Consider the following 27424-nt stretch of genomic DNA (forward strand, 5'->3'; position numbering starts at 1 on the left):
GCAATGGCCCTGCTACAGGATGGGACTCTAGGAGACACTAGTGTAATGGTGAGAGCCATGCAGGAAGACTCATGTCAAGTATTTAGGACACATTTTAAGCCAACAGGGCAAGAAAAAATGATGAAGGTAGAAATATAGTGATTTTATAAGCATTAAATTATGAAAATAAATATGTTGCAGTTCTTAGGGATGGTAAATTACTGTAGATAATGGATCCCATACAATGCAACATATATAAAAATGATTGAGACTGATTTAAAGCCTTTCTGGAGATTAAAACATACTTTACTTAGCTCCTCAGCCAATAAACTGCTTCCACTCTTTTGGACAGAACTTTATCACCCCTCTCTTTCCTTCCTCTGTGTTGGTCCTTCTCATGATCCCTAGCCTTTCTCTCTGCTTCCCTTTGGATCCTGAGCCTCTCCCTCTGGGGGAGTCTCTTGCTTCTTCCCTTGTTCTGCCCTGGAGTGTTAGCAGAGGCCTCCAGCAGGTGCCATTCATCCCGGACGAGCCCCCAATCAACCAAGGGTCTTTATTTATATCCCCCTTCTACTCCCTCTTTTTCACAGTATCTTACTTTAAGCCAGACACCTTACTTGTTTGTAGTGTTTATTCGTTCTATTTATACCGCATGTTCATCTCGGTTTCGTAGCAACCTCTGCTTCTGTCGCACCATTTTAGTTTCCTGACTGACAGGGTCTTCTGTGGGTGATGGCACAGGCGGTCTATGGACCCGTTCATACACCATACTCCAGATCACTAAGCCTTTTAACAATTTCCACATTATTTTTATTATGGTTCTCATTACCCATAATATGCACTTTAATATTTTAAGGACTGCCCAGTCTATTTCTTTCCAGAATTTATTCAGTACTTTATCTACTGGCAGTCCCATTTTCTTGGCCCATCCTATTGCTAACATCAGGGCCAGAAATATTAGGATGGCTATGGTTATCCATAGACCCATCCAAAATTTGGCTTTAACTGTATCTCACCACTTAATTACTTTTCCTATTTATTTTCCTATTACTTCTGTAACTGGGTTAACTACTACTTCATTCCACATGGTCTCTAGACCTGTGGTAAAACTTCCCCATCCTGTTCCATACCAGTTTCCACTAGTTTGGTCCGACTTGAGGTTTCCACCTAAATACCAGTAGGTATTGTCCCCAACTCCCTTCTCTTCCAAGAGGTTACAGTAGTTATTTTGACTAGCCTCAAATAGTAATTTTAGTACCCTTGCAGTCAACTCAATGTTTTTGGCTGGATGAGTTACTTGGTATTCTACTGCAGTCCCAATCTGATGTTCTATTCATCAACCAGGTGCTATTTCCTTCCCAACTTTCATTCCATTGGGGCTTATCGGCTGGCCACATTAAGTGTATTTCCCAGTCTTTAAATACTTCTCCCACCCAGGTTCTGGCTCCTGGTTTTAGCATGTATCTTGCCCAGGGGAGTAATTGATATGCTTTCCTGGGTAGTTGGTCTCTAGTTCCCCCTATGTCCCCTGGATTGTAATGGTACTTTACGCCACCATAACAGGCCAACTGTACATACCCCTGTGACAAAGTAGGGTCTAAGGGTCTTTTTCCCCATCCCATTGCTTTGGGATCATAGGATTTTGAGATTCTTACCCCTGCATGATTTATACTTACCAGGTTCATGTTGGTGGTCACTGTCTCGTTCAGTTCCAGTTCCCCACATTGCATGGTGTCCTGACTAGTAGTCAACTTTTGTAGCATAAGGCTATGGAACCAGAAAAGCACATTTCCCCTGTAACCAATCGGGCTCAGGCTATATCCAAAGTGATGTACAGGAGTTAGTTCATCTTTGGGCCGAATGCCTGGCCTAGACACATGGTCTGCATATTGCCTCCTAGGACAAGCATTTCTTTCTCTAACTCCGGGATATTGATATTTGCTATGCACCGCGAAAGTAGGAGCTGCTCCTAGATTCCCGGGGAGGGATAATGACCTCCAGACCACTTATGCATAAAGGGTACTTTCTCCTTTAAATACCCATGCGCACTTAAGCAATGATACTTAGCTCATGCTTCTGTTTTATCCCTGGGTGGTTTTGGCCAGATGGTGTTATAATCATTAACTGTTTGGGGCTTTTTGCGATGGAAGGCATTATTTAGTTCTTGCCCCCAGTTTCATTCTGGTTTGGACCCACACATTCTTTGGGCCAGGAGCAAACTAGCTTGGTACATTCCATTCTCTTGAGTCAGGTTTGTCCCTAAGCTTCTAAGGTCTATGACTGTCCAGGGTGTATCCCTTGGAACGGTCATAGGAGTAGTTCTGTTATGTATTGTGTAACAGGTCCAACCTGTGGCTGTGTAATACAAAGACTTGCCATTTTCATCTTTGGCATGGGGTACTTGTTTCCCCTGTTCCCCATATTCTAGTCTATGGAACCTATCCTAGGGTCCTGAGACATATATGTCCTATTTCTTTGGTAGGGTAACAATATACCATGGGTATAATTTCCAAATATCCTTCTATCCCATGCAGACAAATTTCCTGTGTGTAAGTATAGTACTATTTGTTAATTTAGATGCTTTATCCTTTGAAGTGCTTCTACGTACTTTAAGCTTTGCTCTGCTATTTTTTTTTAGACATAGCACATCCTGTTCTCTCGGCTGGGTCATATTCTCAGACAAACTGTTACTTCGGAAGGTTGTGGGTGTCTGAGTTGACGCTGTGACCATGGTTGAGCTATTTCCTTGTCGGGTCAAATTTAGGGCGCTAGTGTTCCGTGGCCAGGTCGTGGTGTTTCTATCAACATCACTTGGGTTGTGGCACACTATATCCTCCCATGTACTGGCCAAGGTGTCTTGATCAAATATACATTTTATCTCAGTTAGGTTACCACTTAGCATACCTTTCCACTTTTCCCCTTTATAGGAGTTGGTGTATTGGTCATCCCTACATGTCTGATTTACTAATTGGGGCCCTCTGGTAAAGGTTTACTGCCTATCCATACAGGGTCCCATTTTTTTTCTAATTTCCACAAAATAGCAACCGGTTCTGTTATATTTGCCTCAGCGTTATTCCAATAGGTGTAGTTAAACCTTGCCTCAATTTTTCCGTTGGGAACCCAGGGCATATAGTATTGCTTTGACCTGTGTCACAGCTTATTGGTTCCCCCTTATGTTTTTAGAAAAAGCTCTAAATACCGTTAGGGAGGATTCACATTCTTGTTGAAACACCTCTAAGCCTTGTCTATCTGCTTGTTCCTCTTGTAAGTGTCATACATTTAGTACCAGTCCTAAAAATATAGCTAATGGTACTAAGGCTTTAGAGGAAAGGGCACTTACCCACCAGCACCAGCCGATTTTACATTCTCGGTGCTTGGTCCTATATTTCCCCAGTCTCATGTGTCCTGTGGAAACAGGGGAGGCTGGGGGTTAGAACATATATTTATTATTTCTTTCTTTTTATCAGAGTGGCTGTTTTCCATATTGGTGACCTGCTCTGTTGTCTACTTGTGCCCTCTCCAGGGCCTGGTTTATTTCCCTGCGGGCCAGAGGGGTTTTTTCTAAAGAGATTTCTGATTTTCTCCATAAACCCTCCTGACTGAGTTACATCTCCTTTTTACTCACCCTTACCCTCTCCAGGGGATGTGACTGTCTACCATCATATGGCAGGACCAGACACAATCCATCTTGGATAGGGCATCTTGAGCAATATACAATTGCCATCCCATTTTTACCTGCCACCGTTTCCTACCATCCCCCAATTCTGGGGCCTTAGTCATGTCACCTTTGTGGCAAAAGCCAAAAAAGATCAGACCCCTACCTCAGTGGCCGGTCCAGATCCAGAGCCACATTTATGGGCTTCATTTATTCACGCGGCAAAGAAAAGTGGCAAGGACATAATGTAATGGCACACTGTGTTAAGATAGATTGCACTCCCGAACATCTTCCCCCTAACTGAGTGTCTAAAAGAGGTTTTAAAAGGAGGAGAGATCAGTGCCTCGGCATGATCCTCAATCCATATGATTTAGACATCATAGATAATCATCAGACAAGGTAAATTACTTTTACTATACTCTGTATTGACTACTTTGACATCAAGGCACAAGCAAACTATTGACTGGTATATCTTAAAAATTGTGTTGTACACTGGAAGCTCACACCACTTAAAAAGAATAAGAGAGAACTTCACCCCTCAACAGCACGAGGTGTAGAGAACTCTTGGGAGCAACAAGTTCCATCTTTGGTGTGTCAGTGACAATTGCAGTTTGGCAAGATTGAAAAAGCCCAGAAATAAGTAAGCCTCGTAGTAGCCAAGGGTCGATAAAAGGGAATCAATATCTAAAGGGTTGGTAGGGCCGCACGGCAAGGCCCTTGTTACACCGAAGTGACTAAAATCCTAAAGTACTCTGCCTAACCAGAGGACGGGATAGACGCTTTTGCTGCAGGTGACGGGCAAAAGTCAGCACTGTGACACCTTCCAAACAGGTAACTCCATGAAACGTCTTTTCCTTTCTCATACTACGCCCATAGTGACGCTCCCGTACTATGTCCGCTTTACTTTCCCAAGGAAATAATACAATTTCAAAGTAGTTATACACTTTGAATAGAGACTGGTGTTTCTTAATCATCTTATAATTAAATTCCACCTGTTCCAATCATTTCTAGTGAAGTTGATCAGTCTTCACGGGAAATTCTTAGGATTCAGGGCTATTTGCCTAATACTGTTATTGGAGGGGCCGTCATATTGCACTTCCCCAACAGCTATCCCACTCATCCCACTATGTTAATGTACCTTTGTGGGGCCGGAGACTGCAGAGTGGTGTGTTTCCAGATCACTCTGCTTGTCCCGGAACTCCTTAGTCCTTGTTTAGCCAATTCCTCATGCCTGTTATGGATTGCGGTCCAGATGCCATGATCTGTTCTCCTCACCTGGAGCCCAGACCTAGTCCACTAATTATTTTAAGCACTTTCCTTTTTTTACCAAATTTCTTAGGAATTACCTGTCCCGTATTTTTCTCACTAGGGGGGGTTCTTAATCCTGATCCAGTCTCCCACCTGTAATACACAAGGTAGAGGGGGAGAACTGGGGCTAGCTATGTCTATGGTCGTTGCCACACTGGGCAGTCCCATTAGTTCTCTAGGGCTAGAGGTAGTGTCTGTGGGAGTTTGGTTAAGCTCATTACAGGCTTGTTCCAGTTTCTCTCCCCAGTCTTTTCCTGCTTTCCAAAGACCAAATCCCATTTTCAATTTTCCAATTGTCCTCTCCGCTGTCCCATTGGCCTGCGGAGTATAAGGAGGGGAGAATATGTGCCTGACCCCTTTGGTCACACACCACTCATCCACCTTCTTATTCTTGTATTGAGATCCATTATCTGTTCTAATGGATTCAAAAGGTCCTAACGTAAGGGTTAACATGTTAAGCAGCTGTAATACAGGCACAGTGTTTGATGATTTTGATGTTAGGACAACTGAATAACCTGTGGCCATGCAAACACCGACTATTGCGTATCTATGCCCGCCTGAGGTAGCAACCTTCATGGGGCCCATAGTGTCCAACACAATTTGTTTACATGGTATTGTACATTTAATGGCTTGTCCTGCCTGTGTACCAATATTACTTACTTTTTGCTCTTGGCATGTAGTACATTTCTGGCACAGTTCTGTAACTTCACATTTAACGTAGGGAATACCCTCTTGTCTTAATCTTTTCATAAAGATTATAGGGCCTAAATGTCCCCAATCTATATGTAAAGCCTTAAGTTAGTCTTTTTTATGGTGAATTAGTACGACTCTTTGTACTTGAACTAATTCATCCATTTCCTGGTTGCCCTACTCGTTAAAGTTTCCCTGCGCCATTTTACCGCCTTTGGTATGAGCTTTTTGGTGGGTTACTAAAACGTCAGCTTTCTCCATTAGCTCATGGATTTTACGCCATTCGCCATCATATAGAACAGTTTTGTTCCTTGCTCCTCTATAATCATTGTTTTGCCATATATTTTTCTCAGAAGTCATTCCTGTATAACAGTAGTAGTAACTGTCTGTGATAATTTCTAGCCTCTTTAAGTTGGATGTAGTACAGTGTAGCAAAACTTCTAACACTACCATTACTTCCGCCTTTTGTCCCGTTCCCTCTATCCGTCCTCTCTTTCTAATGAGGGTGACTCCTGAGTTCTTATTTTTTACAATAAGGCCCCAGACAGTGGAACCTGATTTCTCACTGCCATCTGTAAAAACCACTGTCTCTGGGTTTTCTATGTCTGTGGCCTTCCTCTTTCGTACCACGGGAGGAGGCCCTTCTTCTGTTTCTTGGTTTGATACAAACCAAACAACTTTGGTGGCTACTACATTTCACCATTTGTCCCAACTAGTTGTGGCTTTTTTTTTTTTTTTTGGTTCTGTTCCCACATTTTGTTAAGTTGATTGTCCTTTATTATTATGTCCTGGCCTTGGGCTAGGGCCATAATTCTATTCCAATACATTTCTAGGAGGGCCATTTTGGCTCCTTCCTTGTCATATTTTGGTATGGGGCCTTTGAGGGGTTTGTTAAAACACTTAATAGTCCTTTCAGGCCTCCCGGGTGGCGCAGTGGTTAAGGGTGCTGTACTGCAGCGCCAGCTGTGCCATCAGAGTCCCTGGGTTCGTGCCCAGGCTCTGTCGTAACTGGCCTGTGGGGCGACGCACAATTGGCCTAGCGTCGCCCGGGTTAGGGAGGGCTTGGTCGGTAGGGATGTCCTTGTCTCATCACGCACCAGCGACTCCTGTGGTGGGCCGGGCGCAGTGTGCGCTAACCAAGGTTGCCAGGTGCACGGTGTTGGTGCGGCTGGCTTCCGGGTTGGATGAGCGCTGTGTTAAGAAGCAGTACGGCTGGTTGGGTTGTGTATCGGAGGACGCATGACTGAAATTCCACAACATATGGTTGTAGAGGATGCAGCAGGACAGCACCTCGAGTAAATATGAACAGTTTAGGGTTCCATAGCCGCAGGCAGAACAGTTGAAACTGGAACAGCAGCAAGGCCAGGTGGACAGCAAGGAGTCATCATGCTAGGTAGTCCTGACGCATGGTCCTAGGGCTCTCTCTCTCACCCTAAACTGTTCATATTTACTCGAGGTGCTGTCCTGTTGCATCCTCTACAACTACTGTGATTATTATTATTTGACCCTGCTGGTCATCTATGAACTTTGAAAATCTCGGCCATCTCTGTTATAATCTCCACCCGGCACAGCCAGAAGAGGACTGGCCACGCCTCATAGCCTGGTTCCTCTCTAGGTTTCTTCCTAGGTTTTGGCCTTTCTAGGGAGTTTTTCCTAGCCACCGTGCTTCTACACCTGCATTGCTTGCTGTTTGGGGTTTTAGGCTGGGTTTCTGTACAGTACTTTGAGATATTAGCTGAGGTACGAAGGGCTATATAAATAAATTTGATTCCAAATATTGAAAGTGTGTAAATAGTTACCCATGTTATTTTGTAAATGTATTTTATTTTTTCATATTTTTCCCCCGTATTGTTTTCTCCATTTTTTGGGGGGGGTGTGTTAGAATATCATTTTGGTATTTTGTATATAGTTATTTGTTTCAAAATGTATACCAATTTGGCCACTTGGGTACATTTGGGCTACTTGTGTGGGACACCTGGGTGACTTCATGATAAATGTCATGTAGCACACTCATTTTGGAAGTTATCATTCTGAAACTTTGCACAGGTACTGTTGCCCTCGTATGTTTTTCACTGAAATTGTCCCCATCATCCTATCTGAATGTTTGTTTTATCTTGTTCATTTTAAAGATGATACAAAAAGAAAAGAAAAACGTATTTTTTGTTCATTGTATTATCTAAACCAGATCTGTTGTGCTATATTTTCCTACATTCCATTCACATTTATACAAACTTCAGAGTGTTTTCTTTCAAATGGTACCAAGAATATGCATATCCTTGGTTCTGTGCCTGAGCTACAGGCTGTTAGATTTGGGTATGTTTTCAGGCGGAAATTTAAAAAAGTAGGGGGGTAATAGCTCTAAGAGGTTTTAAGACTCAAGAAACAGAAGGGAAATAAAGCAAAAAGGGGACCTAGGGAAGACCGGAATAGGGAGACAGGAAGTAAAACTAGAAACTAACCCATTTCCTCCCACCAAACAGGAAGAAGATGGGAAAGAAGAGAATTTACGAGCACTAATATGGCAATATTTTTAGAAAACCACCCCAACCAAACCTAATTTATCACATGAATCCTGAATTAGAGTTTACAACATCAATCAACATCTCTCAATTCGCTAATTTTATAAAAACATTTCGATGGGCACAAATCTATCGTAATTGTTTCCCGTTATTATTCAGAATTAATTTGATTTAAATTACTGTCTCGTCTTTGATTTAGCATTTTAATTACGACTCTATTCCCAATATATTATTCCCAACAGATCATTTAGTGAACAGACATCGTCTTGCATAAAAATTCGCTTCGTTCTTATTTTAAGTTGAATTAATTTGTCTTTCAATTTGAACCAAACAAACAATTTAAAACGTTCAGTTTATATCTTATACCAATACTAGTGACTATAACTTTCTCTGCAAAACAATTAGTTTAATTACAACCAAAAACTCAGATATATAAATGTATATAATTTTTTTACACCTCAGCTGGGAACCGAACCCTGGACTACAGGTTGTAAAACTGCTACGCTCACCACTATACCACCAATGCTATGGAACTGAGATTCTCCGCAAATAGACCCAATTTACAGTTATCTGTATTTGTTACTCCGGCATCTGGACAACAGAAAATAGCACTAATTTAAACGCCCAAAGTTTTCCCTCAGTTAGGATTCTCATTTAATCTCGCTCCCTTTGTATCTGACCCTTCTTTTTCTTTACCCGATTGTCGCCTCTGACCTTTCCCTCAGTTAAACTACAATATTGGTGGTGACGTCCAGCCTCGTCCGTGCACGGTTTTCGGCTTTTCCCTTCGGGCGACAGAGAAGTTTGTGGAATCCACTCGAAGGACCAATTGTTAGTATAATTTAATTATGCCAATGTGCTTTCATCAATTGAAAGCCCTTAATCTATTATATGAGAATTTGTGAGATTTCTTGTTTGCATAAAATAGACGCAGACCAGTCTTTAAATAATAGGTAATAGAATTTATTCTCGGAGCGCGCTACCACTTAAACACGTGCAGCAGTTTATATACAGATCATGACGTCATTTCACTGCTTTAACAGAATCCCCTCCTCCCGACCGGGACAAAGTAAGGTGAAAAGTTCATTCTAACTTACTAACACACTCCCAGATAACGTTTGACCCCTCAACATTATCGATCACCACTGAACTGACAGTTTTAATTAACAGACAACCTAGGAATGAACTCACTGCCTTATCTAAAAACCCCAGAGCTAAGTTTCAGTAGGGTCAACCATAGGCTAATAACCTTATGTGTTTACACAGTCCACAACCCATTTGTTTCTGCCTAGTTGGAATGGTGTTAATTAACTTTTTATTACTCCTTGTCCTGTCACACAATCCCTTCTTATGAACTCATATTGTCAATCACTTATAAAACAAAGTATAAGTTTACCTAGATACAATTCTATTTAAAATGGGGATATTGTTTATTCATTTATCAATAATAAACTCAACAAAAGCACATGAGGGAACACAAGCATACATAGATTACAAACAATAGACAATCGAGCTAGGGGGTACAATATCACATTACAATTACACAAGGACCTTAAGGGACATGCATATACTTACAATTCTAACAGCTTTTTTGTTAGTAGAGCATTTAACCGTCTTAAAATACAGTTCAATTTCTTTTTGTAGGTTACGAAAATGTGGTTTTCTGTTTGTAAATTTACATTTGTGAATATGAAATTTGGCCAAAAGAATAATGAAATTAATTACGTAAAAATGATTCCGCTTATTTCTATTGTATGTAAAGAATCCAAACAGTACATCTCTCCACAATAGTGTAAAATCTTCATTAATGTGTTCAATTATAAACCTACTGATGTCTTGCCAGTTTTCTTACATGCATACAATGCCAAAAACGATGCAAAACTGTTTCTGGGTGGTCATTACAAAAGGAGCCATTTGAGGTTATGTTTTCCTTCTTCATATAGTGGTTGGCAGGATAATATTTATGAGTAATTTTAAAGGAAACTTCCTTAATTTTGTTAACAAGTAGGTATGTGTGTGGCAACATCCAAACTTTTTTCCAACAGATATTATCAATAAATCCATTCCAATAAGGCACGACATAAGGTATAGATACAACATCCTGCTGAAACAAGGATCGTATCGCTCTGTTGTAGAATGGACCAAAAGAGAAACAAATCTTTCCTACTGATGAGTCAACAGGGTCAATAGAAGGTAGGCTCTGAGGGTCAGGTCTTGACATATTCCTGAATAATAAAGCAACACCGGAGGGAATGGCATCTAAAACAATTGCACAATCTTTAGGTGTTACAGGGACCTTGTAAAGTGATAAGAATTCTTTATAACTGAGTAAAAGACCCTCTGCATTTAACAGTTGGCTCACCAATAGGATATTATTTCGTAACCAATATTCTAAAAACAGAGGTATTCTTTGATCCGCCATCTTTGATCCAGTTAGGTTCTGTGTCAATATTACCCATCTAACTGGATCAAAGATGGGTCTTCTTAGGACAATTGATCTTAATTATTTAATACTAGGAGAGTGAGGGGTTACCCTTCAACACAGAACTGAACTGGATCAAAAATGGCAGATAGAAATACTAGGAGAGAGGGGTACCCCGACACAGAACTGAACTGGATCAAAGATGGCGGACAGAAATACTAGGATGGAAGCAAATGTATGGGATTATGACATAACTAATCATGCAAAAACATGTACAGTTGACAGGAATGTTAGTTAATGTAGAGACAAACTATACTGCATTTTTTAAAATCATTTAATCATAAAGTTAATTTACGAAAATCGCTATAAGCTAACATCAGCTAACATAGCTGGGCTAGCTTTATGGGTGTTGTGACATGAGTATGAAATTGTCATTCTGGTTGTTTTAGGGACTCCTGAAACAACCAGCAAACCAGGCTGTAGTTTTGTGAAACAGTGGATCTATAGAATCTACCTAGCTGAAGAGTTTACTGCAAATTGAATGTACAATTTTGCTGATATTTGGCTGCAAATAGATGAAATAACGTAGCTATCTATGTTCTTGCTTTTTGTGCAATGGATGATTAAAATCCCTGTATGCCTATGGATGTGTAGCTAGCTATCTAGCCGATCTGTGTATGGACCCAAACGTTTGGTAAACAAATTAGTTCAGAACCTAGATATGAACCTCAGCTATCATAGCCAGTTGTATGAACTTCAAAACAGCCTGAATGACATTAATGAAGCCTATGGACTGAGTAGAATATAATATCATGTTGTGCCAAGGATGCAAGTCATATATACATGTAGTTATTACCATGCATGAGCTCTCCACATTGTAGCCTGTACATTTAATATATTCACTGATCATGTACTCTACCTTGGCAAATAAATGTGCAGTTTAGGTATGAATGTCTTTGAGATTATTTTTCAGTCATATCCAATACCAGGAGTGTCAAGTTCCAGTCTTTGAATGACGCTGTGTCTTCATGTATGTATTACAATTATACACTTCAACAGTGTTTACCAATCTTGGTCCTGGGACATCAATGGTTACACATTCTAACTAATAGACTGGAAACAGGATTGAACTAGTTAATTCATATATACAGAAATATAATGTTAAAAAACAGTACATTACACTTCCTATGCATCATGTAAATACTCTAATACCGGTTCATCTCAATATCTAATGCCCTTCATCTGCATTGATCTGATAAACACAGGATAGGTGGAGTATTTCATCACATTATACTTCATTTCAACCAGTAGAGAATGTGAAACGCTTTATTGAAAAGCTCATTATCCAAGTGTTATAAATACAAGTTCAATCTGTACTTCAATGCACAGATGTTGTGCATTATAAAAACAGAGGAAGAAAAAGGAGGCGGTGAGAGAGGTGTAAAAGACAGAAAGGGAAAGAGGTAAGCACATAGGAGCAGGGAAGGCAGCACATGATTAATGAATTAAAGTGCTACCTAAATATTCTCTCAGTTCATCACAATTACATAATAGTGTCTCTCGTTGGCCCAAAAGGTTATCTTTAAAGCAGGTGAGGTGGCGATGATGGGACTGGGGGTTGGCATCCTCTCACATCAAAACATATCTGCAGACGAGAGACAGATGGAGAGAGAGAGCATGTTTAAGCCTTATTTTATTCTAACATTGTTAGTCATCAATCAGGAGGTGAAATGCAAAACTGACCTTGGATCATTAACTCTGGGACTACTGCATTTCTATCTGTATTTCCATGTAAAACATTTCTTTAAAAGTACTTCCTGTATAATATAAACTGACCTTGGATCATTAACTCTGGGACTACTGCATCTATCTATATTTCAATGTAAAGCATCTAACTTTTTGACGCTATCCATCCCTGTAGCGGGATAATTTGTCAGCAACCGCTGAATAGCATAGCGCAACAGTCAAATGATATTACTAACAAATATTCATATTCATGAAATAACAAGTGCAATATTGAGAAACACAGCTTAGCCTTTTGTTAATCACCCTGTCCTCTCAGATTTTGAAATTATGCTTTACAGCGAAAGCAATCCAAACATTTGTTTAAGTTTATCGATAGCCTAGCATAGCATTATGTACACTTAGCATCAGGAAGCTTGGTCACAAAAATCAGAAAAGCAATCAAATTAACTGATTACATTTGATCTTCGGATGTTTTCACTCACCAGACTCCCAGTTACACAGCAAATGTTCCTTTTGTTCCATAAAGATAATTTTTATACCCAAAATACCAACGTTTGTTTGTCGCGTTATGTTCAGAAATCCACAGGAAAGAGCGGTCACCACAACGCAGATGTATATTCCAAATAATATCTATAAATGTCCACAGAAACATGTCAAATGTTTTTTTATAATCAATCTTCAGGTTGTTTTTAAAATATATATTCGATAATATATCAACAGAGTGTGTAGCTTTTTCCATAACAGCGGGAGGAACAATGGCGGCTTTACTCAATTGCGCACAAACTCACTCAGAGCTCCCACCTCTCCACTTACGCAATGTGATCCTTCACGCTCATTTTTCAAAATAAAAGCCTGAAACTATGTCTAAAGACTGGTGACACCTTAGGGAAGCCATGGAAAAAAGGAATCTGGTTGAGATCTCTTTAAATGGAGGCTAGACATGCGTAGGAACAGAAGGGTTTCAAAAATAAGAGGCACTTCCTGATTGGATTTTCCTCAGGGTTTCGCCTGCAATATCAGTTCTGTTATACTCACAGACAATATTTTGACAGTTTTGGAAACTTTAGAGTTTTTCTATCCTAATCCGTCATTTATATGCATATTCTGGCATCTGGTCCTGAGAAATAGGCTGTTTACTTTGAGAATGTTATTTTTCCAAACGTAAAAATAGTGCCCCCTAGCTTCAAGAGGTCAATAATACTTCTGTCACGCCCTGACCTTAGAGATACTGTTTGTCTCTATTTTGGTTTGGTCAGGGTGTGAGTTGGGGTGGGTATTCTATACTCTATTATTTGTATTTCTATGTTTTGGCCGGGTAGGGTTCTCAATCAGGGACAGCTGTCTATCGTTGTCTCTGATTGAGGACCATACTTAAGTAGCCCTTTCTTCCACCTGTCTTTGTGGAAAGTTGACTTTTGTTTACGGCACATAGCCTGAAGCTTTACGGTTGTTTTCTTGTTTTATTGGCGTCATTTTTTTATAATAAAATAAAAATTACGCTCACCACGCTGCACCTTGGTCCACTTCCTTCAACAGCCATGACAGAACTTCCCACCACAAACGGACCAAGCAGCGTGGTAAGGAGGAATGGACGTGGGAGAACATTTTGAATGGCAAGGGATCCTGGAAGTGGGAGGAGATCCTGGCTGGGAAGGATCGCCTGCCCTGGGAGAAGGTAGATGCAGAGAGGTAGGCGAAGGTAGCAGCTAAAGCCGAGCGGCAGCGTTATGAAGGATAACGGCTACAAAGGAAGCCCGAAAGGCAGGCCCAAAATTTTTGGGGAGGGAGGCACATGGGGAGTGTGCCAGAATCAGGATTCAAACCTGAGCCAACTCCCCATGCTTACCGTGGTGAATATGTGACTGGTCAGGCACCGTGCTATGGGCTAATGCGCACAATTTTTTTCAATATTAGTGATTTAAAGTAGTCTGTTTTGTTTTTTGCACAGACATCACACCCTTATCTAAACAGCACCCTCACCTGAGAAGTAGAAATCAAAGGGAGAGAAACTGTGAATGGAATAACTGCAGTTGACATAGCTAAGTAAATGGAAGAATACTCTTATTGTAATGTGAATGACTCTTAAAAGAGACTTTGGTTGTGCATAGTGTAGTCTATGGTGTTGCCAGGGAACAGCACCCTTGTTGAAGAAGTAGGAGGTGAAGATCTCATGCACCCGGATTGCCTCTCTTGCTGCGTTGTTGGACCCCATCCTTGAAACATCCTGCAGAGCAGTAGACTTCTCCTCTGGCACACGGCGGCGAGCAGCAGATCCCCTCCTGGTCCTTGTGTCCATCCTCATGAAGTTACGCAGGACACAGGTAGCCTTCATACACCTGAATTCCTCCAGGAGGCAGTCCCAGATGACCATGGTCACCGAACCTTCCAGTGCCCTACCTGGTAACCGTAGGCAATCGTTTTGAAGGAATCTCCAGTTACAAGGTATCTGTAGGAATATGGAAGACAATGTAATTATTAGACTTTTACACCACCAGGTCATTGTGGACTCCTAAAGTATAATATCCCTGATAACAAATCATGATAACATTGGATTGATAGATGCATGGGCACACATATGTGCATGTGTAGCATGTGACAATAACATGATCATATCAAGGATGGCATCACAAATGAATACAGAAATACCACTTGAACCTTGATGATGAGTTGATCATTTGAATCAGCTGTGCAGTGAGAAGGCAAAAACAAAAATGTGCCTCTTTCAGTCCCCAGGACTGAGGACCACTGCTCTTCATTGGGACCTCTTCATACATATACTGGCTTTCATAGAGCTCTTTATCTGAGGGCAGAAAACCTCACAATAAACAGACTTCATTATAGTCAAATTACACCACACTGAATATTATGTTACTATTATCTCCATCCTCACTTCTAGGGACAGGACCAACACAAGTTCCTGCCCTTTCCAGAATAACATCCTCTCTCACTGACAGTTTTGGCTGCTATCCTTTCACCCTCCATGGCTGTTAGCTACCTACATTTGGAGTTTGTTTTTTTACAGTGATAAATACATTAAGATGCATTTGCAAATAAATTCATTAAAAATCCTACAATGTGATTTTCTGGAATTTCTTTCTCATTTTGTCTGTCATTGTTGAAGTGTACCTATGATGAAAATTACAGGCCTCTCATCTTTTTAAGTGGGAGAACTTGCACAATTGGTGGCTGACTAAATACTTTTTTTGCCCCACTGTACGTAAGAGACAGAAGAATGCACGATGGTCAATGCTATCTGGGATCCTTGGGACATCCCTACCCTAAACCCTAACCCCAACCGTAACCATTTTAAATGTCAACCTCAATGGGCTAGGGACGTCCCAAGAATGCATCTCTACCTGAAAATACATGATCCAAGTGAGTGATCATTGGTATTCAGCAGTCATAAAGCCTTATTTACTTTAATGAACTACTAAAATAGTGATTTTGTCAGACAGCATAAACAGCAGCTCTACACTTTGACTGACTGATCCATTCATCATTCCATCCCTCCTTAGCCTTCCTCTCCTCTGAAGACCGAGTGGGGGTGGAGCTCAGTCGAGGGATTGGTTAGGAAGAACACTTCTACAGCCAGAGAGGTGAGAGGTCACACATGGTTTAGATGGGAAATACCTATGTCCCCTTAGCGGTTCATCTCTAGTCTAGACCTCTAGTCTTAACAGTGCAATTTGCCAATGCAGGATACTCTGAGCGCAGCCCAATCCAGAAATCTGGCGTTGGCTTCTGATTAAATAACATTTTCACAGAACCGCTTGTTGCAATTTTGATGAGGTTCTCGTTAAGATATCGGTAAGTGGACTGGAGGCAGGGCATGAAAGGGACTACGAATCCAGTTGTTTGTGTCATCTGTTTCGGGAAAGTACCTGTGTAATTGCGCACCCAACTCAGGTGCTTCGCTATATCACATTTGACATTGTCCGTAAACTTGAGTTCAATCGCACACAAAAAATCATACAATGATGGAAAGACATGTATGTTGACAGAGAAGAGCTCCTACTTCTTAATCATAGCCTCATTTTTATCCCGCATATCAAATAGTTGTGGAGAGTCCCTGTAATCCTAGATTCAGGTCATTCAGGTGAGAAAAACATCACCCAGATAGGCCAGTCGTGTGAGAAACTCGTCATCATGCAAGTGGTCAGACAAGTGAAAATGATGATCACTAAAGAAAACTTTAAGCTCGTCTCTCAATTAAAACAAAAAAGGTGTCAATACTTTGCCCCTTGATAACCAGAGCACTTCTGTATGTTGTAAAAGTGTTACATGGTTGCTGCCCATATCATTGCAAACGTTTTCCAGCAAGAGCCTGTCGGTGGATGCTACAGTGTACCCAAGTGGCGTCAATAGCTTGCACGCGCGTTACAACTCTACTATGTCTCCCTGCGCCATCAGTACAGATACCAATATGAGGAGCAGCTACGTTTGGCTACATATGGACCGTTAGTGGAATTCACGTGAGAGAGTAATGGTTAATGTGATTGGATGTTAATTATTTGACTAGGCTACCTGTATTTGACATTGTGTTGCTATTTCGCTGAACACTAACTAGATGGTTTAATTTTATTTTTGGCAGTGAAACGAGGCTATTCAGGTGAGAGAAAAAACCTCACCCAAATGTATAGCCCTGTTGGAAAATATAAATTAACTGTTTGAAAATGTGAAGAAATTGTATTATTTGTAAATGACAGTATCCATTTGGGTGTTAAGGTGACTCTCGGTTAGAACCATTGAATAGTGCGAACTCTGAAATGATTTAGGATCTGTGCCCATGAAAACTGTTTTCCCAGCGTAATATAAGGAGACACTAAATGTTACATAGGTAGAGTGCATTTTAGAGATCTGAAAACAAAAAGCTGTACGAACAGGACAATAACCTAAACCACAAGGCCACATCTACACTGGAGGAGCTTACCAAGATGACATTGAATGTTCCCGAGTGGCCTAGTTACAGTTTGGACTTAAATCGTCTTGAAAGTCTATGGCAAGACTTGAAAATGGCTTTCTAGGTATGATCAACAACCAACTTGACAGAACATGAAGGATTTTGAAAAGAATAATAAATATTCACATGAAGATCAGTCTCCTATTGGATGACATCACGACTTCCCATCATGCCAACTCCTTGAAGGCCTTACTATGACATCACTCACTCCTTCTAGTTTGCAGTTGTCTAAAAAATAACACTATTTTGCTCAAAAATTTATTTGTTTCCCTTTAGTGTGTTTGTACTTTCCTGTATTTATATATCACTTTTCAACAGCAACGTTTTTAAAAAGTCACTGGAGGACGTCATGAACAATTCTGACAGTACAAAAACATATTCAAGTGTAGAATGCCCTTTTAAAAATAACACATTAGTTCAACAACAGCAGAGTTTGTGTCCCTGTTAAGATGGTACTCCCTGGTGTTTATCAGATCAATGTCCCTGTTTTATAAGATTGTACTCACTGGTGTTAATCAGTTCTCCAGTCTTCTCTTCTTCATCCTCCTCTAATGTGACAGTAATCTCCCCCTCCTCATCCTTCATTCCTAAAACGTCTTCCTCTTCTTTCACTTCATCCTCCACTCCAAAAACCGAATATTCCACTTCTTTCACAGTAACATCCTCCTCCTCTTTCACTCTGAAGGCGTCTTTCTCTTCTTCTTTCACTGTAACAGCCTCACCCTCTAATTGTTTCTGTATTGTAACAGCCTCCTCTTCCTCCTCCTCTTTCATGAGAACTTCTTTCTCCGTCCAGCAGACCTACTCTTCTTCAGCAGGAGAGAAACTTAGTGAGCTCATGGTGGGGGATAATAGCTAGTTAGCATTAGCGACTAGAATAGTGCTAACTTAACCAGCCAGCTAGTTGACTTACGTAAATATTAAATTAAATGGGGTAACTAGTTGTTTCCACATAGGTATGTTTAAATCATAGTGGCAAATAAACCACGGAATTGTCTAAAGAACTTGAATGTTCCGACTTTGTTGTCTAGCGAGCTACCGAGGTGGCTGCAGTTGTTGAAGAAGCGTTCCGTCCACTAGATTATACATCACACTAGAAACATCGCCTGAAAGACACATATCGCCATCTGCTGTCTGGAGGGAGGAAACGCAGTTGAGGGAAAACTTTTCTTCTTCATTGAATTATAATATTAAAAAGCAGTTTAGGGAAACGTTTTTTCCCTCTCCATTAAATAAGAATATTATGTCAACACATACAAAGAGCAACAAGTGTTGTTTGATTAGTTCAGATTTTTGTATGAGAATTTAAAACAAACTCTACATCTACTACACATCTGTATTTCTGATTCAGTCAAATAACTAGATATCAAAATAAGCACATAGTTATTGATACCCTTGATAAAGATGAGCAAAAAGTACTGTATAAAATAACTAAATAAATAAACTTTACCCACTACCAGGATATTTTAGCCCAAAACCTGGTTTCCTCTCTGCTAGGAGGCTGAAACTTGGCCATAAGTAGATCTTCCAACAAGACACATCAACATCCACAAAGAAATTGTTAATTGGGCACAAAATCAACATTTTCAATGGCTATCTCAGTCTTTGGACTTGAACTCCATTGAAAACCTGTGGTTTGAATTGAACAGGGCAGTCCACAAGCACAGACAAAAGAAATCAAGGACCTGGAGAGATTCTGTATGGAGGAATGGTCTAAGATCCCACCCAATGTGTTCTCTAATCTCATAAAACATTTGAGTGTCATTATCCTCCCAAGGGGAGGGTGCTGGAGTATTGAAAACATGGGAGGCAATAATTCAGACCCCTACCTTTGAGAATTACATGTTAAACTAAATCTTTCTATGAGCAATTGTATTAGTATAAAATAATATAATTTTCCTTTTTTTCATGTAGATGTATATAATGAACAGACAAGGTCTATACTTGCTTCTACATGGTGTAACAATACATCATATAGATGTATATAATGAACAGACTAGGTCTATACTGCTCCTACATGGTGTAACAATACATCATGTAGATGTATATAATGAACAGACTAGGTCTATGCTGTGCCTACATGGTGTAACAATTCATCATGTAGATGTATATAATGAACAGACTAGGTCCATGCTGCTCCTACACGGTGTAACAATACATCATGTAGATGTATATAATGAACAGACTAGGTCTATACTGCTCCTACATGGTGTAACAATACATCATGTAGATGTACAGTTGAAGTTGGAAGTTTACATACACTTAGGATGGAGTCATTAAAACTCATTTGTCAACCAACAAACATTTATTGTTATCAAACTATAAAATAAATATAGTTTTGGCAAGTAGGTTAGGGCATCTACTTTGTGCATGACAAGTATTTTTTCCAACAATTGTTTACAGACAGATTATTTCACTGTATCACAATTCCAGTGGGTCAGAAGTTTACATACACTAAATTCACTGTGCCTTTAAACAGCTTGAAAAATTCCAGAAAATGTTGTCATGGCTTTAGAAGCTTCTGATAGGCTAATTGACATCATTTGAGTCAATTGGAGGTGTACCATCAAGCTCAGTGCCTCTTTGCTTGACACCATGAGAAAATCAAAAGAAATCAGCCAAAACCTCAGATTGTTTTTGTAGACCTCCACAAGTCTGGTTCATCCTTGGGAGCAATTTCCAAACGCCTGAAGGTACCACGTTCATCTGTACAAACAATAGTATGCACATGTAAACACCATGGGACCACGCAGCCGTCATACTGTTCAGGAAGGAGACGCATTCTGTCTCCTAGAGATGAATGTACTTGGTGCAAAAAGTGCAAATCAATCCCAACACAACAGCAAAGGACCTTGTGAAGATGCTGGAGGAAACGGGTACAAAAGTATCTATATCCACAGTAAAACGAGTCCTATATCGACATAACTTGAAAGGCCGCTCAGCAAGGAAGAAGCCACGGCTCCAAAACCGCCATAAAAAAAGACAGACTACGGTTTGCAACTGCACATGGGGACAAAGATCATACTTTTTGGAGAAATGTCCTTTGGTCTGATGACACAAAAATAAAACTGTTTGGCCATAATGACCATCGTTATGTTTGGAGGAAAAAGGGGAGACTTGCAAGCCGAAGAACACCATCCCAACCATGAAGCATGGGGGTAGCAGCATCATGTTGTGGGGGTGCTTTGCTGCAGGAGGGACTGGTGCACTTCACAAAATAGATGGCGTCATGAGGAAGGAAAATGACGTGGATATATTGAAGCAACATCTTAAGAGATAAGTCAGGAAGTTAAAGCTTGGTCGCAAATGGGTCTTCCATAAGGACAGTGACCCCAAGCATAATTCCAAAGTTGTGGCAAAATTTGCTTAAGGACAACAAAGTCAAGGTATTGGAGTAGTCATCACAAAGCCCTGACCTCAATCCCATAGAAAATGTGTAAAGAGCAGCTCACAGATCACTGCACCTGTACATAGCCCATCTGTAAACAGCCCATCTATCTACCTCATCACCATACAGTATTTATTTATTTATCTTGCTCCTTTGCACCCCAGTATCTCTACTTGCACATTCATCTTCTGCACATCTACCATTCCAGTGTTTAATTGCTCAATTGTAATTACTTTGCTACCATGGCCTATTTATTGCCTTAACTCCCTTATCTTACCTCATTTGCACTCACTGTATATAGACTTATTGTTTTATTTTGTTCTACTGTATTATTAACTGTATGTTTTGTTTATTCCATGTGTAACTACGTGTTGTTGTATGTGTCGAATTGCTTATATCTTGGCCAGGTCGCAGTTGCAAATGAGAACTTGTTCTCAACTAGCCTACCTGGTTAAATAAAGGTGAAATAAATTCAAATGTGTGTTTGAGCAAGGAGGCCTATGAACCTGACCCAGTTACACCAGCTCTGTCAGGAGGAATGGGCCAAAACTTATTGTGGGAAGCTTATCGAAGGCTACCCGAAACATTTGACCCAAGTTAAATAATTTAAAGGCAATGCTACCAAATACTAATTGAGTTTATGTAAACTTCTGACCCACTGGGAATCTGACAAAATAAATAAAAGCTGAACTAAATAATTCTCTCTACTATTATTCTGACATTTCACATTAAAATAAAGTGGTGATCCTAACTGACCTAAGACAGGGAATTTTTACTATGATTAAATGTCAGGAATTGTGAAACACTGAGTTTAAATGTATTTGGCTAAGGTGTATGTAAACCTCCGACTTCAACTGTATCAATCTGGTGTTGGAGGTCATTCCACACTGTGTTCTACTACCCAGGTCTGGTGTTGCAGATCATTCCACACTCTGTGGATCTCCTGCATGTATTTTCTGATGTTTAATCAGACTACTTGAATGAGAGTATCTTTTGTCACATTGATCACAGATATAAGGTTTCTCTCCCGTGTGTGTTCTCTGGTGTGATTTCAGGCTGTTTGACTGAGTAAAACTCTTCCCACACTGATTACAGCTATAAGGTTTCTCTCCTGTGTGTACTCGCTGGTGTACTACCAGCTGACTTGATGTAGTAAAACTATCTGCACATACATCACAGCTATATGGCTGATGTCCTGTGTGTATTCTCTGGTGTGATACCAGGTTGGTTGACAGTGTAAAACCCTTGCCACAATGATCACAGCTATATGGCTGCTCTCCTGTGTGTGTTCTCTGGTGTGATACCAGGCTACTTGACTGAGTAAAACTCTTGCCACACTGATCACAGCTATAAGGCTTCTCTCCTGTGTGGGTTCTCTTGTGTGATACCAGGCTACTTGACTGAGTAAAACTCTTGCCACACTGATCACAGCTATAAGGCTTCTCTCCTGTGTGTACTCGCTGGTGTATTTTTAGTTTTGATGAAGATTTGCAATGTTTCCCACAGTCAGAGCAGCAGTGAGGTTTCCTTCCTGTGGGTCTCTGATGGTGTTTCTTGAGGTGTTCTGATCCGGAGAGACTCTTCTCTGCCTCATCAGCATCATGATGTTGTTGAGGCTCCCCAGAGGATCCACGATGGTCACATCTCTCTCCTGTGTGAACGACAAAGTCAGACAGTCAATGTAGTGAATGTTCCAATGTTTTTACAAACGTTGACAAATGTATTCCAAGTCTTGTTTTAGTTTGTGTGGTAGGCAGATGAAATAATATACCAGCCACTGTAGCAGGCAGATGAAAGAATATACCAGCCACTGGTCAGCAGGAAGATGAAAGAATATGCCACAGATTTTTTTACCAGCCCAAATATGTTTTTGCCATGACTGATTACACCAAAAAACACAACAACAAGAAAACGAATAAGCAGCTTGGCAATGTTTGTAAAACAAGGAATGTAAGTAAGAAGTCATGTGGTAATGTGTGTGGCCATCACGGTTGACAACTCCACTGTGTCCTCCTCCCAGAGCGCTAAGAACCTTGGCGTGATCCTGGACAACACCCTGTCGTTCTCAACTAACATCAAGGCGGTGGCCCGTTCTTGTAGGTTCATGCTCTACAACATCCGCAGAGTACGACCCTGCCTCACACAGGAAGCAGCGCAGGTCCTAATCCAGGCACTTGTCATCTCCCGTCTGGATTACTGCAACTCGCTGTTGGCTGCGCTCCCTGCCTGTGCCATTAAACCCCTACAACTCATCCAGAACGCCGCAGCCCGTCTGGTGTTCAACCTTCCCAAGTTCTCTCACGTCACCCCGCTCCTCCGCTCTCTCCACTGGTTTCCAGTTGAAGCTCGCATCCGCTACAAGACCATGGTGCTTGCCTACGGAGCTGTGAGGGGAACGGCACCTCAGTACCTCCAGGCTCTGATCAGGCCCTACACCCAAACAAGGGCACTGCGTTCATCCACCTCTGGCCTGCTCGCCTCCCTACCACTGAGGAAGTACAGTTCCCGCGCAGCCCAGTCAAAACTGTTCGCTGCTCTGGCCCCCCAATGGTGGAACAAACTCCCTCACGACGCCAGGACAGCGGAGTCAATCACCACCTTCCGGAGACACCTGAAACCCCACCTCTTTCAGGAATACCTAGGATAGGATAAAGTAATCCTTCTCACCCCCCTTGAAAGATTTAGATGCACTATTGTAAAGTGGCTGTTCCACTGGATGTCTTAAGGTGAACGCACCAATTTGTAAGTCGCTCTGGATAAGAGCGTCTGCTAAATGACTTAAATGTAAATGTAATGTGCTGAGGAATATTTCTGTCTGTAATAATGCCCTTTTGTGGGGAAAAACTCATTCCGATTGGCTGGGCCTGGCTCCCCAGTGGGCGGGCCTATGGCAGCGCACCTGCCCAGTTATTAAATCTATAGATTGGGGCCTAATTTATTTATTTCAATTGACTTCTATGAACTGTAAATTAGTAAAATCTTTGAAATTGTTGCATTTATATTTTTTTCAGTATAGTTAGGAGCTGGGCAATTCAACAGTAATGGACACAAGACTCTGATTTTTCAATTTAAAATGTATGCAAAACAAAAACCATTGCTGCTTTAAAACCACGTTTGTGTACAAATATGAGTATTTACTGGTGTTACTCTGACCTGTCTCCTCTCCTTCCACTTCAAAAACTGCATCCTCTTCTTTTACTGTAACATCCTCCTCCTCTTTCACTCTGAACGCGTCTTCCTCTTCTTTCACTGAGACATCCTCCTCTTCTTCTTTCACAGTAACAGCCTCACCTTCTACTTCTTGTTTAACTGTAACATCCTCCTCTTCCTTCTCCTCTTTCACGACAATGTTCAGCCCCAGAGCTTCTTTCTCCGTCCAGCAGACCTCTTCTTTAACAGGAGGAGAGTAGTTTAGGGAGCTCATGTTCCGGGATGTTAGTTATCATTAGCGACTAGGCTAATGCTAACTTAACCAGCCAGCTACTATAGCTGACTAATACAAAATAACGTAATATTAAATTAAATAGGTTTACAAGTAGATACGACAGAAGTGTGCCTAAAACACAGTAGCTAATATAGACCGAAAGCGTGTAAATAGCTTGAATCATTCGGCTATGTTGGCTAGCAAGCTACTGAGGTGGTTGACCAGCTGTTTCTAAAGAACCGTCCACTAGATTATACGTCACACTGACAGCGTCGCCTGAAAGACGCACATCACCGTCTGCTGACTGGAGGGGAAACGCAGTTGAGGATCATATTTTATTTTCAGACAAAGATAATTTTAAATGGATTTAATTAAATAATATTATTATATTGAGACATACAAAGACCTGAATGTGTTGATTGATTAGTGCGAATATTATTTTTTTACTACAGCACATTTAAGGTAGTTTCATTAGGTCAATTCCAAATAAGTAGCCAGCGACTGTAGGTCTATACTGCTCCTACATGGTGTAACAATACATCATGTAGATGTACAGTGGGGCAAAAAAAGTATTTAGTCAGCCACCAATTGTGCAAGTTCTCCCACTTAAAAAGATGAGAGAGGCCTGTAATTTTCATCATAGGTATACTTCAACTATGACAGACTAAATGAGGGGGGAAAAAAATCTAGAAAATCACATTGTATGATTTTTTATGAATTTATTTGCAAATTATGGTGGAAAATAAGTATTTGGTCAATAACAAAAGTTTCTCAATACTTTGTTATATACCCTTTGTTGGCAATGACAGAGGTCAAACATTTTCTGTAAGTCTTCACAAGGTTTTCACACACTGTTTCTGGTATTTTGGCCCATTCTTCCATGCAGATCTCCTCTAGAGCAGTGATGTTTTGGAGCTGTTGCTGGGCAACACAGACATTCAATTCCCTCCAAAGATTTTCTATGGGTTGAGATCTGGAGACTGGCTAGGCCACTCCAGGACCTTGAAATGCTTCTTACGAAGCCACTCCTTCATTGCCCGGGCGGTGTGTTTGGGATCATTGTCATGCTGAAAAACCCAGCCACATTTCATCTTCAATGCCCTTGCTGATGGTAGGCTTTGTTACTTTGGTCCCAGCTCTCTGCAGGTCATTCACTAGGTCCCCCCGTGTGGTTCTGGGATTTTTGCTCACCGTTCTTGTGATCATTTTGACCCCACGGGGTGAGATCTTGCGTGGAGCCCCAGATCGAGGGAGATTATCAGTGGTCTTGTATGTCTTCCATTTCCTAATAATTGCTCCCACAGTTGATTTCCTCAAACCAAGCTGCTTACCTATTGCAGATTCAGTCTTCCCAGCCTGGTGCAGGTCTACAATTTTGTTTCTGGTGTCCTTTGTCAGCTCTTTGGTCTTGGCCATGGTGGAGTTTGGAGTGTGACTGTTTGAGGTTGTGGACAGGTGTCATTTATACTGATAACAAGTTCAAACAGGTGCCATTAATAGAGGTAACGAGTGGAGGACAGAGGAGCCTCTTAAAGAAGAAGTTATAGGTCTGTGATAGCCAGAAATCTTGCTTGTTTGTAGGTTACCAAATACTTATTTTCCACCATAATTTGCAAATAAATTCATAAAAAATCCTACAATGTGATTTTCTGGAATTTTTTTCTCCATTTTGTCTGTCATAGTTGAAGTGTACCTATGATGAAAATTACAGGCCTCTCTCATCTTTTTAAGTGGGAGAACTTGCACAATTGGTGGCTGACTTAATACTTTTTTGCCCCACTGTATATAATGAACAGACTAGGTCTATACTGCTCCTACATGGTGTTTACAATACATCATGTAGATGTACACTACCGTAAAAAATTTGGGGTCACTTAGAAATGTCCTTGTTTTTTAAAAGAAAGCAAATTTTTTGTTCATTAAAATAACATCAAATTGATCAGAAATACAGTTTAGACATTGTTAATGTTGTAAAAAAGACATTTAAAAAGACATTACATTTTTATTTTATTTAACCAGGTAGGCCAGTTGAGAACAAGTTCTCTGCGACCTGGCCAAGATATAGCAAAGCAGTGTGACACAACTTGTTCTTTAACAAGTCAGTATTTTTGCATAACAATCAGGCAGTAGAACAACAATAATCATCACCCTCTTTACCAATCTTCCCCTCTTAACATTGTGTTTGATTCAGACCCTTCCAGTGTACCAGGTGGTCATTGGGTTTGATTCAGACCCTGTCAGTGTGCCAGGTGGACATTGGGTTTGATTCAGACCCTGTCAGTGTGCCAGGTGGACATTAGGTTTGACTCAGACCCTGTCAGTGTGCCAGGTGGACATTGGGTTTGACTCAGACCCTGTCAGTGTGCCAGGTGGACATTGGGTTTGACTCAGACCCTGTCAGTGTGCCAGTTATACATTGGGTTTGACTCAGACCCTGTCAGTGTGCCAGGTGGACATTGGGTTTGACTCAGACCCTGTCAGTGTGCCAGGTGGACATTGGGTTTGATTCAGACCCTGCCAGCATGGGCAGACATGTATTCCGAGGTCAGTAACTTATAACCACAGAACCAACCCAGACCTTTCATGCATGACTAAAAACACATAAGTATTAGATTTACTGCCCTGGTCTAGTAGGTCACTGCATCAGACAACATTCACAATGCTGGTTGAGGTACGAGTAAAACATGACATATTATTTCCTAACCATTCACAATGCTGGCTGAGGTATGAGTAAAACATGACATATTATTCCCTAATTGTAAAAAATTCCCCACTCCGTTATCAACTAGTCTTCCACTGTTTAACCATAATAACATGAGTTGTGTCCTTCAAACTGTTAGACTGTTAGTCCGTAATCATATTCAGCTACTTAGATGTCACGACATGAGTAGAGGGATAATTCCAGTGCAGTACATGTGTAGAGGGATAATTCCAGTGCAGTACATGTGTAGAGGGATAATTCCAGTGCAGTACATGTGTAGAGGGATAATTCCAGTACAGTACATGTGTAAAGGGTGTAGAGGGATAATTCCAGTGCAGTACATGTGTAAAGGGTGTCGAGGGAGCCATAAAACACACAAACACCAATGTGCTCCAGTTATCCAATAAGGACACCTGAGAATGAGAATATAGCCTACGTAAAGCCTCAGTTACATTGTTATGTTACAGCCTTATTCTAAAATGGATTAAATAAAACATGTTCCTCATCAATCTACACACAATACCCCATAATGACAAAGTGAAAACAGGTTTATAGACATTTTTGCAAATGTATTCAAAATAAAAAACATAAATACCTTATTTGCATAATTATTTACACTCGAAATTGAGCTC

General features: G+C 40.8%; 2 protein-coding genes across 2 annotated transcripts; both read right to left on the minus strand.

Annotated features, from left to right (window-relative positions):
• Positions 1 to 10891: 10891 nt before the first annotated feature.
• LOC115123361 (cilia- and flagella-associated protein 251-like) lies at positions 10892 to 19597 on the minus strand. Its single transcript, XM_029652698.2, has 3 exons — positions 17786 to 19597; positions 13824 to 14765; positions 10892 to 12218 (listed from the first exon to the last, which is right to left on the minus strand). Exons 1-2 carry the CDS (start codon positions 18051 to 18053, stop codon positions 14755 to 14757), a joined length of 279 nt encoding a protein of 92 aa, XP_029508558.1. The 5' UTR covers positions 18054 to 19597; the 3' UTR covers positions 10892 to 12218; positions 13824 to 14754.
• Positions 19598 to 19606: 9 nt separating this feature from the next.
• LOC115123362 (zinc finger protein 239-like) lies at positions 19607 to 24327 on the minus strand. The gene is made up of 2 exons (XM_065020364.1): positions 23821 to 24327; positions 19607 to 22318 (listed from the first exon to the last, which is right to left on the minus strand). The coding sequence occupies exons 1-2, from the start codon at positions 24089 to 24091 to the stop codon at positions 21588 to 21590; spliced, it is 1002 nt and encodes a 333-aa protein (XP_064876436.1). The 5' UTR covers positions 24092 to 24327; the 3' UTR covers positions 19607 to 21587.
• Between the last annotated feature and the right edge of the window lie 3097 nt (positions 24328 to 27424).

This window comes from Oncorhynchus nerka, linkage group LG2, assembly GCF_034236695.1.
Source record: "Oncorhynchus nerka isolate Pitt River linkage group LG2, Oner_Uvic_2.0, whole genome shotgun sequence".
NCBI lineage: Eukaryota > Metazoa > Chordata > Actinopteri > Salmoniformes > Salmonidae > Oncorhynchus > Oncorhynchus nerka.